The sequence below is a fragment of the Microtus pennsylvanicus genome, chromosome 3, assembly GCF_037038515.1.
Source record: "Microtus pennsylvanicus isolate mMicPen1 chromosome 3, mMicPen1.hap1, whole genome shotgun sequence".
In the NCBI taxonomy this organism is placed as follows: Eukaryota; Metazoa; Chordata; class Mammalia; order Rodentia; family Cricetidae; genus Microtus; species Microtus pennsylvanicus.
Genome location: NC_134581.1, coordinates 9,272,424 through 9,286,575, shown reverse-complemented (window position 1 = coordinate 9,286,575; position 14,152 = coordinate 9,272,424). Strand labels below are relative to the sequence as shown.

Genomic DNA, 14,152 nt, shown 5'->3' with positions numbered 1-14,152 from the left:
GGGACTGGGTTTGGACTGTCACCTCTGTCACACCCTTACCAGGGACCAGGATGGGAGCCTGCTGCCTTTCTCTGCAGCATCTCCAGCCCCGTGACCCTGGAACCAGAGTTCCCTGCAAGGCAAGGGTGGGGCGGGGATGATCTACGCTGAGCCTGGAGGTGGTTCTGCAAGGTGAAAAGTTCGAGGTTGCACAGAGATGTCAGTATCACTCGTATCAATGACACGAATCTACATATAAAGTGCTGACATTTGTCAGAACACACAGAACTGTGTGCTGCGATCTGTCCACAGCACAGAGCAGATAATGGTACTTAGAAGAATAAAAACTCAGAACAAACACTGCGCTCTGTGCTCCAGCTCTAGATGTCCTGATTTTGCAAATAGAGTGGACCCTGGCTTAGTGCTTCCTCCTTCTGTCTGTCTGTCCTTCCTCCCTTCCTTTTCTCCCTCCTCCCTCCCTCCCTCCCCCCCCCCCCCCGTCTCTCATCTATGGCCCGGGGTAGCTGAGGATGAACTTGCGCTCCTCAGCCTCCCTCCTCTACTTCCTGAGTGCTGAGCTTCCAGATCAGATCATCACGCCCAGCTTGACCTTACCCTGTCACATCCTCGTGGCTCTGACGCAGCAGGCCACTGATTGTTTCTCACGTGACAGGGAGAAGCTTCTGCTGTCTCTCCAGTCCTCTGCTTAGCATCCTGCCCACTCACTCCCGGCCCCACCCATTTTAGCTTTCAGGCCCTTAGCTGCAGGATTTGTGGGAGAAGCCAGGCGATTCAGCGGTTAGCACGAGTGTGGATTCTGAAAGAATCACATGTCCAGCTTTTAACCCCAGTCTCTAGTGCTTACTAGATAGGCCTGTCCTGTGGGCAGGACTGGAAAGAATCCATTGCCTAGCATGAGGCGGAGGGCAACGCTCCTTTGGGCTGTGGCTGAAGAAAGCCAGCACTGTATTCCCCGGGCTTGGGGTTACCACAGAGCCAGTCCTAAGTGCTAGAGTTCCTGTGTGAATTTTTAGGCCCTGTTTCCTTTTGGTTAGATTTCATGACCCGAACTGCTACCTCCCTGCTTCTTTCTCAGGTAGGGGAATTTGTAAGATAGCCATTTGTGTTTGGGATTTAAATTTCACAGCCATGCATTCCCTGTAAACCCTTTGCAGGCAGGAGGTTAAGACTGTTGATCTGGGTGTGGTGGCATCCCAAGCGAGGTGCCCTCAGCTAGCTCGCCTGTGGGGTTTCTGAGGTAGAACAGCTGCTCTTGCCTGGGTTGTCAGAGTGACATCACCATGAGGCTGCTGGTTTGGCAGAGAAACATGTGGTGGAAATGGGTCGGGGGACTTTAAAACTGTCAGTAGATTCACTGGCATGGTAGACATTTGTTCTAAAGCAGTGGTTCTCAACCTGTGGGTCACGACCCCTTTGGGGGTGGATGGCCCTTTCACAGGGGTTGCCTGAGTCCTTTGGAAAACAGCTATTTACATTACAATTCATAACAATAGCAAAATTACAATTATGAAGTAGTGATGAAAATGATTTTATGGCTGGGGTCACCACAACATGAGGAACTGTATTAAAGGGTCGCAGCAGTAGGGAGGTTGAGAACCACTGGCTGCCTGTGGCTACTGAGTCCTTAAAATGTGGTTCATGCCACCGTGGAACTGAATTGATTTTCAAAAGCACTTTTATTGCATTTTACTTATTTTGTGTGAGAGAACAGAAGGGCACATGGCATGTGTGCGGAGGTCAGGGGACAGCTCTGGGAGTCTCTCCTTCCATCGTGTGGGTTCTGTGGATTGGACTCATGTTGTCAGACTTGGCAGTGGGCACCTTTATGGGGGAGGCATCCTGCTGGCCCTTATTTACTTGTGTATGCACGCACCTGTGTTCATGTGTGTGCAAGTGTACACTCGTGTGTGCATGTGTGTGTACACTCATGTGCGAGTGTGCATGTGTGCACTCGTGTGCGCATGTGCAGTGTGTGTGCACTCATGTGTGTGTGTGTGTATGTGTATGTTATATGGGCATGCCAGCTCAAATGTATGTGAGGCCTCTGTGGGGAGGTGTTGGGGATATGTGGGTTGTGTGAGAAAAAGCCATGCCCAGCTTTTTCATGGGTTCCAGGGATCTGAACTCAGGTCCTCATGCTCATGTGGCAAGCTCTTACTGGCTGAGCCATCTCCACAGTTCCATGCTGAGCCTTGCATGTGCTCAGCAAATGGCCATCTCTTAAACGACACCACCAGCCTTTGTCTAGCGTTCTTTTAACTGCTAATCGCTGCTGCACTAGATCATGAGAGTCTATAAACTAGCATGACAGATCAATGCGGCTCTTTCTCAGTATCCCTGGGGATGGATCCCAAACTCTTGTAGACACTGGAATCCGTGGATGCTTTAGTGTCTTATGTAAAATATCCTAATCTTGACACAAGTACATCACGCTCCATCCCATCTATTTTACCACCTCAGAATCACTTACTAGTTTTGTTTGGAAATTAATTTCTATTTGTTTGTATTTTATGTGTATGGGTGTCTTGCCTGCATGTCTGTGTACCATAAGTAGTGATTGTGGAGACCAGAGAGGGTGTTGGGTCCCATAGAACGGGAGATACAGGTGGTTGATAGTCATAGTGGGTGCCGGGAATCAAACCTGCATACTCTGAAAGAGTAGTAGATGTTCTTAACTTCTTAATTATCTTTCTATCCCTCTCAGAATTATTTTTAATATCTAATACAGTGTCAATGCCCTGCTAATAGTGTTAAACTGTGCTTTTAGGGAATAATGACAACATTTCTGTATAATGCAGCTGCATTTTGTCCCTTCAGATTTCATTCTCAATTTTTAAATGGATTAATGTGGAATTGAGGCTGGAGAGCCTTTCCTATTCCGTGGTCAGGTTGGGCAAGAGGAAGTTTGGGTGAGGAGCTGAGACAGGGTAGGTACCCTGTGTTAAACTGTCAACCTTGAAATGTTGGGCTGAGTGGACATTTTTCTTTGGCCGTAGGAAACCACAGAAGGTGTGTGTGTGTGTGTTTAGGATTGAATTCAGGGCCTTCTGAATTTACCCTATCACTAAGTCACATTTCCAACCTCAAAATAAATAAGTAAGTAAATTAGAAAGAAAGAAAGAAAGGAAGGAAGGAAGGAAGGAAGGAAGGAAGGAAGGAAGGAAGGAAGAAAGAAAAAGAAGAAAAAGGATTGGGTATTAGTTCAGTGGCAAAGTGCTTCCCTAGCATGCACAAGGCTCTCTAGGCTCAATCTACAGTGTTGATGTATGAGTGCCGAAGTTCATGCTTGTACATGTAAACTACACACACACACACACACACAGAGAGAGAGAGAGAGAGAGAGAGAGAGAGAGAGAGAGAGAGGAGAGAAAGACTTTACTCTTTAAAATAAAATGCCGTGTGAAAGGTAACAAGGTTAAAAGACTCAATACCAGTCCAGGGCTGGCTCTGCTTGGGAAGGATGTGCCCTTTGCTCCTTGAAGTAATGTTGGGAAACCCTGTGCAGCACTTGGTGCTTGGAAGCCCTCCTCTCCTGGGGCTACCAATGCTAAAGACCCATCCTGTTTGCCTTGCAGCCTCTGCCTCCTGCATGCTAGCTGCCACTGTTCCCTCCGCTTTGGGTCACTGGCCTCCGCTCCCGTTGCTGTTGTGGCCTTTCTCTTTCGTTGGTTCTCTTCATTCCTTCTTGATTCTTTCCTGTTCCCTTTTCACTTAAAAATGGCTGGACTCCAGTTTCCGAGAAGCCATGAAATGGGACAAAACGCTTCTGGTTCTTATGAATATCCCCACCCATGGTTTTTTTTTAAAGTGACAGCTGATTTCTCCTAGTATAATTGTCCCTGGTTATGTTGGCTGATGACAAGTGTCGTCTGTCCGCCACCCCCTCTGCACACTCCCTCCCCAGGAGTGCCATCTTCTGCCTTCCAGGGTGTGTTTTATTGAAAATTAACCTTTCTGCAGGTCGGCCCCTTTGCTTGGGAAGAGCACCTCTCCTTCCAGTCTATGCGAGCCAAGTGTGGTAAATGTGTGTGTATGTGTGGTTAGCCCAAGAAAGCCAGCTCAGCCCCTGCGAGGCAGCAGCGCGATTGTGACGTCAGCAGCAGCCAAATCAGCACCTCCAGAATGGCAGTGGGGACCAGCCTGCTGTGTGGACACGCTGTCCTCGGACCCACCCAGCACAAGAGCCCAGCTTCTCCATCTGGGTCCCTACTGCTGCAGCACCGTCATTGAACCTACCTCCACATGGCAAAATAAGAGCCCCTCCTTATGGTGGTGCCTGCTGAGGCAAGTGGATCATCTGGGTCTGGAAGAGACTCCACGCTGAGAACTGTACATGCGCAGGAACCTTCAACTGCTGCCCTGCATCAGGGCCAAAGGACCACAGCTGAGTCAGGCCCAACTGAAGAAGTGTGGACATCTGCCTGTGGCATGGTCCTGCCCACAGCGGCATCCTTCTGCTCCACAGGAAGCCTCTCTGCCTGCAAACCATGGCCTACTTATGGGGAACTAGACTCAAGCGCCAAAGAGCCCCTTCCAGAAGAGAACTCTCGCCTGTGCTAAGCGTGGAAAGGACAGTAGGTCACCGGGAGCAACTGTTTTTGCTTTTATAGGACAAACCTTTGTGACCCTGTGTCCTCAGGGGAGACAGTTTTGTCAAGCATGAGCTGGTGAATGCCCTGATCCTGGTCTTCACGGGATAGAAGTGACTGGTTGGGGAATGGTGGACAAGGGACCCGGTGGTGTTTGCTGGGCTGTGGGCAGATCTTGCATGACCTGGGATGGGACTGGCATTCGCCTTTCTATGCCGCTGTGCCAGTTTTTTTGTGACACTTGGCACTTATGTGGGGGTTCTTGGGATGGGAGATGTTGCCTATGTGAGGGTACACTGGGTACGCGGGAGGATTGTGCAATGTCTGTGGGAATTTGGCTAAATCCAGTCTGAATAGAAAATGGTGAATTATGAAAGTATGAAGTCCTTGATTTGATGGACTCTGCAGATATGATCAACAGTAACAACCTACCACTGAAACATGGCGGGGTGTAGTCCCACACAGCTGTCACCCCCGTGCTCAGGAGGTAGAGATGGGAAGGGCAGAAGGTCATCTTAAGCTATGTAGAGAGTTTGAGGCTAATCCAGGCTGATAAAGGTCTTTGATATGCTTAGCTACCCTGTCAGACAGCACCCTTAAAAGTTGGGGGCTAAACCAGATAGTCCTCTCCCATAGTGTCTCAAACTGAATCCCTGGGGCTAAGGCATTAGGCTACTAAACATGTCTAGAGATAACAGAGTCCATTCAAATTCCTGGCACAGACCCCATCACTGAGGGCCAGGTCTTGTTATGGGAGAAGGCAAAATTGCTAAGCAAACATGATCCAAGGAAGGGACAACCCTAGGAAACTCCTCCGTGTGGTAACATGACTGGGGCTGGGGGGTGGGCAAGGGATACCTACTCTGGAGAAGTAACGTCTGTTTGGTGAGTTTTCCTGGAACTGCCCCCAAACTGTATTTCAGTTACATCTCTGTGTTGAATAAGACATATTGGAATCGCTTGCTTGAAATTTGCATTTGCATTTGTGTTGAGAATGGAGGTTTGTTAGAATTCGGAGATGGTGTGTTCTTAGCGGAGCCTTGAGGCCATGAGCCCAGCACAAGCCTTGGTGTTCTTCCAGCTTTGGCTTCCGATGGGAGGAGTCTCATGAGCCGGCTTCCCTCTCCCTGGTGGGAAGTAGTGGGCAGGCCATATTCACAGATGTTTCAGCTGCCTTCAGTTGGGCCATTCCCAGCTAGGAGTCATCTCTTACATGGGCCCACCGTTGATCCTTTGGGGCCAAAAGGTATAGATTATGAAAGCTCCAGGAATATGTGGGTTCTCCTCCAAAAGAACTGCTCAGGCACAGGTGTGTGTGTATATGTGTGTGTCATGGTATATGTAAATGTATGTGTGTGTTGTGTGTATGTGTGTTGTGTATGTATGTGTTGTGTGTCATGGTGTGTGTGAATGTGTATGTCTTGTATTATGTGTGTATGTGTGTTGCGTGTGTGTGTATGTATGTGAATGTGAATGTGTGTGGGTGTTTAGAGGCCAGAGGAAGGCATCAGATATCTTCCTTTGTTACCCTCCACCCTACTATTTCTTTGACTCAGGGTCTCTCCCTGAGCCTGAAGCTCGTCTCTCTCGGCTAGACTAGCCAGCGAGCCTTAGAGACCCTCTTGTTCCTGCCCTCCTCGGTGCTGGCATTACAGGCATATGATAGGTTATGCCCAGCTTGCTATGTCACTGAGCTGTCTCTCTAGCACCTCTCCCCATTTTGTACAGGGATTCATGTATTCCAGGCTGGCATAAATTCGCCGTGTAGCTGAGACTGACCTTGAACTTCTGATTCTCCTACTTCCAGCTCAGGAGCGCTGTGGGTACTGATAGACTACCAGGGAATGTCCCCAAACCCAAGACTGTCTGCTTAACCTTCCGTCACCCATCAGATCTTCACCTTGCTCCCCACATTTCTAACAGGCACAAGTCACAGTGATATCTGTTAACACCATGTGCCTCGAGGTGCTTGTTCATAGAAATATTGAGTCATAATCTTTGTTTTTATTTTTTTTACTCATTTTCCCAAAGCCTATTTTTCTTTAAAACATATTTTAATTTCATTTCATCTTCAAGTCAGTGTATGCTTTCGTGGCTGGGTTGGCTCATTTCCGAGAATCCCTGGGGGATGGGACCTGAAGCTCCCCTTGGGTTGAGTCATGATCATTTGCTGGGTGTTGAGTCCATTTCTGACTTCTGTTTTTGCTCAAGATGGTGGAGCTTCTTGAGTTCGTTGCCTTGGCTTTGTTGGTGAAAATCAAAGGTATCAGTGTACAGGGGCACCAGGAGAGACGTGTGTCACCCCACAAAGGGATGACAGCGTGTGATGAACCCCTCTACCTGGCCGTGGAGATTCATACTCCGATCGAGTGAGAGTTTAAAGTCAGTATCTTTGATTTTGTTTCTCCTTAAAACAGTGTCCCATGTAGCCTAGGCTGGCCTCAGCATTGCTATGTAGCTAAGGATGACCTTAAACTCCTGATCCTCCTGCCTCCACCTCCCAAGTGTTGGCATTACAGGCGTGTGCCACCACAACACCTGCTTTGTGTGGTGCTTGGGATCGAACCCGGAGCTCCGAGTGGACTAGGTAAGCACTCTGTTAGTTAAGATACAAGGTCAGCTTAGTTATTAGGATCTTTGAAATCCCTGTCGGAGAGGCAGAATCAACAACGCCTTGCCCTGCAGGAGGAAGGGTCTGAGCCTTTGATCTCCATGCACAGCCTGGCTCTTCAAAGCCTCCATTCCCAGTGGTGCCGGTGAACGGCACATGCTTCGTCGACACAGACAGATGGTGTTCACATCATCAGTTAACCAGCTCAGTGCTCCCCATGTGTCTCCTTTAGACCCAAATATCAACCCACAAGGGATCTGAGTTCCAGTAAAGGTAGAACCAACATGCCCTCTAAGGCAGTCACGGTCAATGTTAATGAATGAAATGAGGTATAGGTAGATGTGTGTGTGTGTGTGTGCGCGCGCGCGCGCTTGCGAGAGTCTCTGTAGCTCAGGATAGTTTTAAACTCATCAAAATCCTCCTACCTCAGCCCCCCCAGGTATTGGGATTTCAGGTGTGAGCAGTCACACCCTTCTATTTTCTTTTGTTGAAAACCGGTTATGTGCTTGCTGATGGAGAGACCTGTTTCCAAGCCGTTCTGTTATTCCCATGATGTCCCTTATTTCTGCTAGTCTTACTATTTAAGGACAAGCTCTGAGAAGCTTCGAGAGGCAGCAAATAGTGATGGGTCATTTTTTTTGAGGTCAGGGCAAGGTTGGCTAAGTCTCTATGCCAGTGAGAGGATGTCCCCTGTCACCGTGCCCCTACCAGATCCCCTTCCTGCCAGGACTTCTGGCTCTTCTGTTATCCTGCCCTTGCCTGTGAGTGTATTGAGTAGCTGCAAATCCCACCCGGGACCACTATGTGCAGCTGATGTGGGAGGAGATGTTTATGTTCTCAATGTTCACGGGGTTGGTCAGAGGAGGTGGGATCTTGCGGAAGACCTCCTGGCTACTGGAAGGCAGGGACAATCTGGGTTTGAATTTTGGGTCGATCAGAGCACAGGCCTGGGTAAGGTCTGGCTCAAATGCTTGCCAGGCTGAACTGCGATGTGTTTAGTTCACAGTCTGCTTTCTGAGAGTGTCTGGTGTCACATGGTTCATGAACTTCACAACCATCTTTATTCCCCACCCAGTTACTTTACCCCCAAAGCAGGACACCAGTAGTTCCCTTCCTCTCCTTCCAGCTGCCCTGGGGACTCTGCACAGTAAGTGCCTGTTCCCTGTACACTTCAGAGGCGTAGCATGGTCCCCTTGACCCTGGGAGAACTGCTTGTCCTGGGTAAGTGACTTCAGCAGTGTCAGGCTGGAATTGCAAGCTCACAGTGAACAGAGCACCCATGGGGCAGTGGCCTGGAACCCAGAAGAGAGAGAAGGAAAACCAGAGGGAAGTGATGGGAAGGACGGCCCTGTGAGATCAGCCTTCTCTGTCCTGAGTCCTTCAGCCACAGCCTGGGTTGCAAGCTACCACACCAGAGAGTAGGTGTCAGATAGGTGAAGCTGGGGGAAATGGATGCAGCCTTGGACCCCGACTGTAGGCTGCATTCCCACCCATCTACCCCAAATTCCCCTTGAGAGTTCCCGGCAGCTCTCCTCCAGCTGCCCCCTCTTCCCGCTGCCCCCATGAGCATTCTTTGCTAGCAGGGGATGAGTGAGGGATCCTCACTTATTTCTGAATATTCTAATAAAGCAACTTGCCAGCGATATCCTGTAACATACACGAGGAGAAGGTCAAAGAACAGGTGCACTATGGGACTTGAGCCCCAAGGGCTTCACTGAAGCCTCCCCCACCTTATTTAGGGGAGATGAAGGATCATTTGGAGGCTGTCAGTAGCAAATTCCATTTAAATTGAAATTAGAAAATGGTTAGCCCAGCTGGGAAGGAGTGCCAGGGGTTCCTCTGGAGCATGGGGGTAGGGATGGGGGACAGCCAGCACATACATGTGTGTCTGCCTGGATAGTCACAGCCATTTAATCACTGATACCCTGTGTGTATTAGGAGTGTATTTAGATGCAAGACACTTCTTTTTTTTTTTTTTTTTTTTTTTTTTTTGGTTTTTCGAGACAGGGTTTCTCTGTGGCTTTGGAGCCTGTCCTGGAACTAGCTCTGTAGACCAGGCTGGTCTCGAACTCACAGAGATCCGCCTGCCTCTGCCTCCCGAGTGCTGGGATTAAAGGCGTGCGCCACCATCGCCCGGCCAAGACACTTCTAATAAGATTAATAAATCATTGGTTTTCACAAGGATATGTGACCCAATCTGTTTCTTTTTCTACCTCATACCTCTGAACCCTTGCCTCTCTCTATGAGAAGCTCACCATGCTATTGTTTGTAGCTGGATGCAAATCTTGAATGTTTGCTTATCGTATTTAGGGAGGGGCCATGAAAATGCGGGCTGTTGAGACAGGCTGGCTGAAAGCCAGGGAAGGCACATAGCGAAGTCCTTACTGTCGCACACCCGAGAATACTCTGCTCAATCCCCCTTTGTGCAGTCTGCCTATTCTCTTGCTCATTTTCTGTGTCACACGAGAAGCGGAACTCAGTGACTGAGCTGGCAAAGTCAGCATCAGGAGAATGGGGTTGAAGGCCAGCACCTCCATCACTGTGAAGTTTCAGAACGATTCCCAAGTGTCCATTTTTTTGTCTCTTCATGCCAGTTCTGACATGTCTTTAAGTTGATAGAGCTATCCTTTTTGGTTTGAGTGGAAATTATCTCAGAGTAAAAATTTCCAGAAATAAAGCAAATTTAATTGAGTCTAGGGGGATCAGCTTTTATTGATAAGCCCTGAAAATTTTATATTATACATGAAGTATCTGGGCTATATAAGTTCAAAGGCTGTGTTTGGTAGTAGTAAGATTAGCCTGGGGGTTGTATGTGTGTCCTGTATGTGTTGGTAGGGCTGTCCAGCCTTTTGATACTGGGACAGAGATGCCATCATCTTACAAAATTTACTCTACAGCCCTGTGATTAAGTTACCAAACTGAGTAAATAAATAAATAAAAATTAAAAAAAATATCAAGGGCCAATGAGAGAGCTCAGTGGGTAAAGGCATTTGCCTCTAAGTCTGACGAGCCGATGTTCTATTCCCAGATCCTACATGAAAAAACTGACTCCTGAAAATTCTCCTCTGATGTCCACACTTGCACTGTGGTGTGTGCAGACACACATGCCTGCACACACGCACACACACACAGGCACACACTAATTTTTAATCACAAAAGTACATTTAAAGTAACTACAATATGTACAGCTATGCTTTCTGCAAGGTGGCCATGCCGTGTGGTCTATGAAATCATTCACACTGGTCTGTTTACTTTTTAAGCCAGGGACAGCCCCCTCTCCTGCAGGAGGCCTAAGTGCAGATGCGGGGGATGTGATGGGGGAGGTGCAGTGACCCGCAGCCTCAGACTTGGCCCTCAAGAGGTTCCGCCCCTGCCTGCAGCAGGTCTGCTCTACAAGGATGTGGCCCCGACAGCCGGGCTTTGTGTAGTCACCGTTAAACCTGTGGGTTAAACATCCAAGCAGACTGTGTTTCTGCGGGACCAGCTGATGATTTCCCATGATTTTATTTCAGCCAAACTCAGGCCCTGAGCTGGTTCTGTCCGAAGAAGAACAAAGCGATAATGAAGATAAGGAGGAGACAGAGCTGGGTGCCATGGAGGACCAGCGCAGTGTGATACTTCACCTCATCTCCCAACTCAAGCTGGGCATGGATCTAACCAAGGTAGGCTGGCCCTGTTGTGGGTCTGTATATCTTCAGGCCTTTCCTGCCTCTTCTCTCGCTACAACGACGTGGGGAAGCCAGAATAGGGAGGAGCTAGCACTGGCCTCTAGTGCAGGTATTTTAGGAACCACTGGAAAAGACACCTCACATACACACACATGCACACACACAGACGGATACCACACACAGACACCTCACATACACACACACTCATACACACATAGATACCACACACAGACACCTCACATACAAACACACTCATACACACATAGATACCACACACAGACACCTCACATAAAACACACTCATACACACATAGATACCACACACAGACACCTCACATACAACCTCACACATACACACACACACACCTCACACACCATCCGCACACAGAGAAACACACATAGACACCTCACACACATGTCTCATCTATATCAAAACAAAGATACTTCTCATACCATACACAGGTACATACACACACATATGTATATACCACACACAGAGAGATACGTCACACCATATCATATCCCCATGGGAGAGAGAGAGAGAGAGAGAGAGAGAGAGAGAGAAGGGGGGGGGATTTCATGCAGTCCATGAAATGACCTCAAATTTCTGTTCTAGCCAAGGCTGGCCTTGAACTTCTGATTGCCTGCCTCCTGCACCTTCTGAGAAATGGAATTTTATTTGAATGCTACCACTTTGGCCTTTATTCTTTCTTTTTCTTTCCCTCTCTCCCTTTCTGTCTGTCTGTCTGTCTTTGGTTTTGGGATAGGGCTTCTATGTCTATTATCCAGGCTGGCCTCAAATCCCAGACTCAAGCTGCACTCCTGTCCTGGCTTCCAAAGCAGTGGCTCTGTAGGTGATTACCACCACATCCATCCAGGAAGGGCATTTTTGGGGTGACTTTTAATTCAGAATAGAAAGTCTCCTTTGTTTCCCTGGAGCTACTGTGCGCTTGCCGCTTGCTCTCCAGGGACTAAGGATGAATGACAGCTTCATGACAGTGTCCTAGGGAAGATTCGAGTAGCCTGCAGAGGTCATCGTGATATCACAGTTCTGGAGAGACAACCCAGAAGGAAGATGGCTCCTTGAGCAAAGCCACTGTGTCTCCTCAGCCTTGAGGCCTTCTGAAGGCTGCCGTTAGCTTTCACAGCGAGTCTGTAAGGGGTGGGTGGCCTTACCGGTGACTCCAAGCCCTGTAGGCACACAAGGTTCTTCCTGAATGCTCTAGGGAGCCCAGTGTTCCAACCATTCTTATAGAGCGGCAGATACCTCACCTCAGAAGTCACCGTATTCTGGCGGTCCTGCAAGAGAGCTGAATGTTGCCTGGAGTCATGGGACACTGAGAGGTGACCGAGGGAGAGTCTGGACTTTACAGTTTGGCCTCTGTGTGTTCCCCTGGTCATGGCGCCTCTCTGGAAGGGTTGTGAGGATTGGAGAGGGCCTGCAGAGGACTTAGCCCAGTGCCGGACACCAAGCAAATGTGTCACCATTTTTATCTTTATAAAATGCCGCAGTGTGATGCTGGGCTGTGTGGTTTGTCTAAAGAACAATGAGCAGAGAGAGATGGGGTAGCCTCCATGAGGTAAGGCTACACCGTAAAGACCAGCCAGGGAGGCCAGAGTCCCCTGAGGGCATGGCCTGCGGAGCATCCGGGTGTTGTCTGTGTTTGGTGAAACTTTCGAGAGTACACAGAGACTGGGCTAGAGCCAGAGTGGACAGGAAGCTTTGTGGTTCGAGGAGTCTCTGGAGAGGAGGGTGACAGCTTGGTGACCTATCACTTGGAGATGGTGGGGAAGATAGCAGACACAGGAGCTCGAAGGTGGATAAACTTCCTTCCTTTTTTAATACTGTGGGAGTTTCTTTATTGAGGCTGGGTCTTGTGTAGCACAGGGTACCCTTGAACTTGCCACATAGCTGAGGATGACCTTGACTTCCAAGTGCTGAGATTATAGGTGTGCACCATCACACCTGGCTCTAGGTTTTTTGTTTTTCTTTTGTTTTAGGATCTTTTGTAGCCCAGCCTGACGTTGTGCTCACCATATAGCCCAGGGTAACTCTGGATTTCTGATGCTCCCATTTCTACATCCTAAGTGTTGGGGTTACAGGCTTATGTTAATACTCCCAGTTCGTGCTGTTTATGGGGATCAAACCTATGGCTTTGTGTTTGCTAGGCAAACAACTCTACCATTGAACTACCTCCCCAGCTCAGAAAGTTGCCCTAGAATGTTCTCCTTGGGTTCAGTACTGTAGCGGCGTAAACGAATGCAGGCAGTTTGTAAAAATATATATAGTTTTAATGTAGAAATAGACTTACAGAACCACCGTTCCCGCGGAGACCAGGAAAGTAGAAGCGACAGCTCGGAGCACGCTCGCCAAATTTATAGGCAGACATTAGCCCGAGGCGAACACGCCCCCTAAGGGGCGGGACTTATCCCTACAAGTGTGTCTGATGCCCTGAATGATTGTGCCACTTTAAACAGGGCCCGCACTGAGCCCCCAAAGTTCCTCATTTCTCTCTTCTGCAGCTCATGGTGGATCCCTGCCTTCCTGCCGAGTGAGTAAGGTCTGCTCAGTTCCTCCCCTGATTTCAGCCTTCTTGCTGAGTAAATCTGCTAGAAAATGCTTGGCTTTTAAAATGGCTGCCTAGCCTTGGTGATTACAAGGATAAGACTCTGAGATGAGGCTTGAGTTAATGCCGAGGGCACGGAGGTGGCATGGTCCCCAAGTGCCATCTAAATCGCGATGTTTCCAAACTGTGGGTCCCAACCTGCCAGTGGGTTATAAAACCAATTTAGTGGGTCAGGCAGTCCGTCGCTTCTGCGATGTGAACTATGACAGAAGATATCAGAGAACGGTGAGAGTCTTGGATGTCAGTTCTATTGTGCCAGGTCACAGTGCAAAACGTTCTCATTGTTGATCACGCTTTTAAAATGGCTTGCAAAATTCAAGGCTGGAGTCCTGCATGATAGGACAGACTGAGAAACTGAAATTGCTCAGATCAAATACGAAAGGGCACCGAGGCCTGGCGGGAGCTATCTGGTGACCAGTTGACCATTCAGGAGACTGCGTGTACGGCTCTTGTCTGGAGCTGTGAAGCTTGCATTATTATTTTATTAGCTCGTGATTGCATTTCCAGAGGTGGAGCCTAATCTCAAGACAGCAAACATCGCCTTTACCCAATGCCCAGTTGGTTACCTGGAAGGAGAATGAAAATTTGATTTCAAACTCTTTCCATCCAACCAAATATTGTGATGAATGTCTTCTGTAGTAGTCTGGGCACTGAGAGA

At 48.6% G+C, this 14,152-nt stretch overlaps 1 protein-coding gene across 2 annotated transcripts in view; it reads left to right on the top strand.

Annotated features, from left to right (window-relative positions):
- Positions 1-14,152, top strand: part of Osbpl10 (oxysterol binding protein like 10) — a 237,531-nt gene that overhangs the window by 203,747 nt on the left and 19,632 nt on the right. For both annotated transcript variants that reach the window (XM_075964247.1, XM_075964246.1), the window contains one exon: positions 10,713-10,862. In XM_075964247.1, coding sequence (XP_075820362.1) covers positions 10,713-10,862 — 150 coding nt within the window. The remainder of the gene's footprint in view (positions 1-10,712; positions 10,863-14,152) is intronic.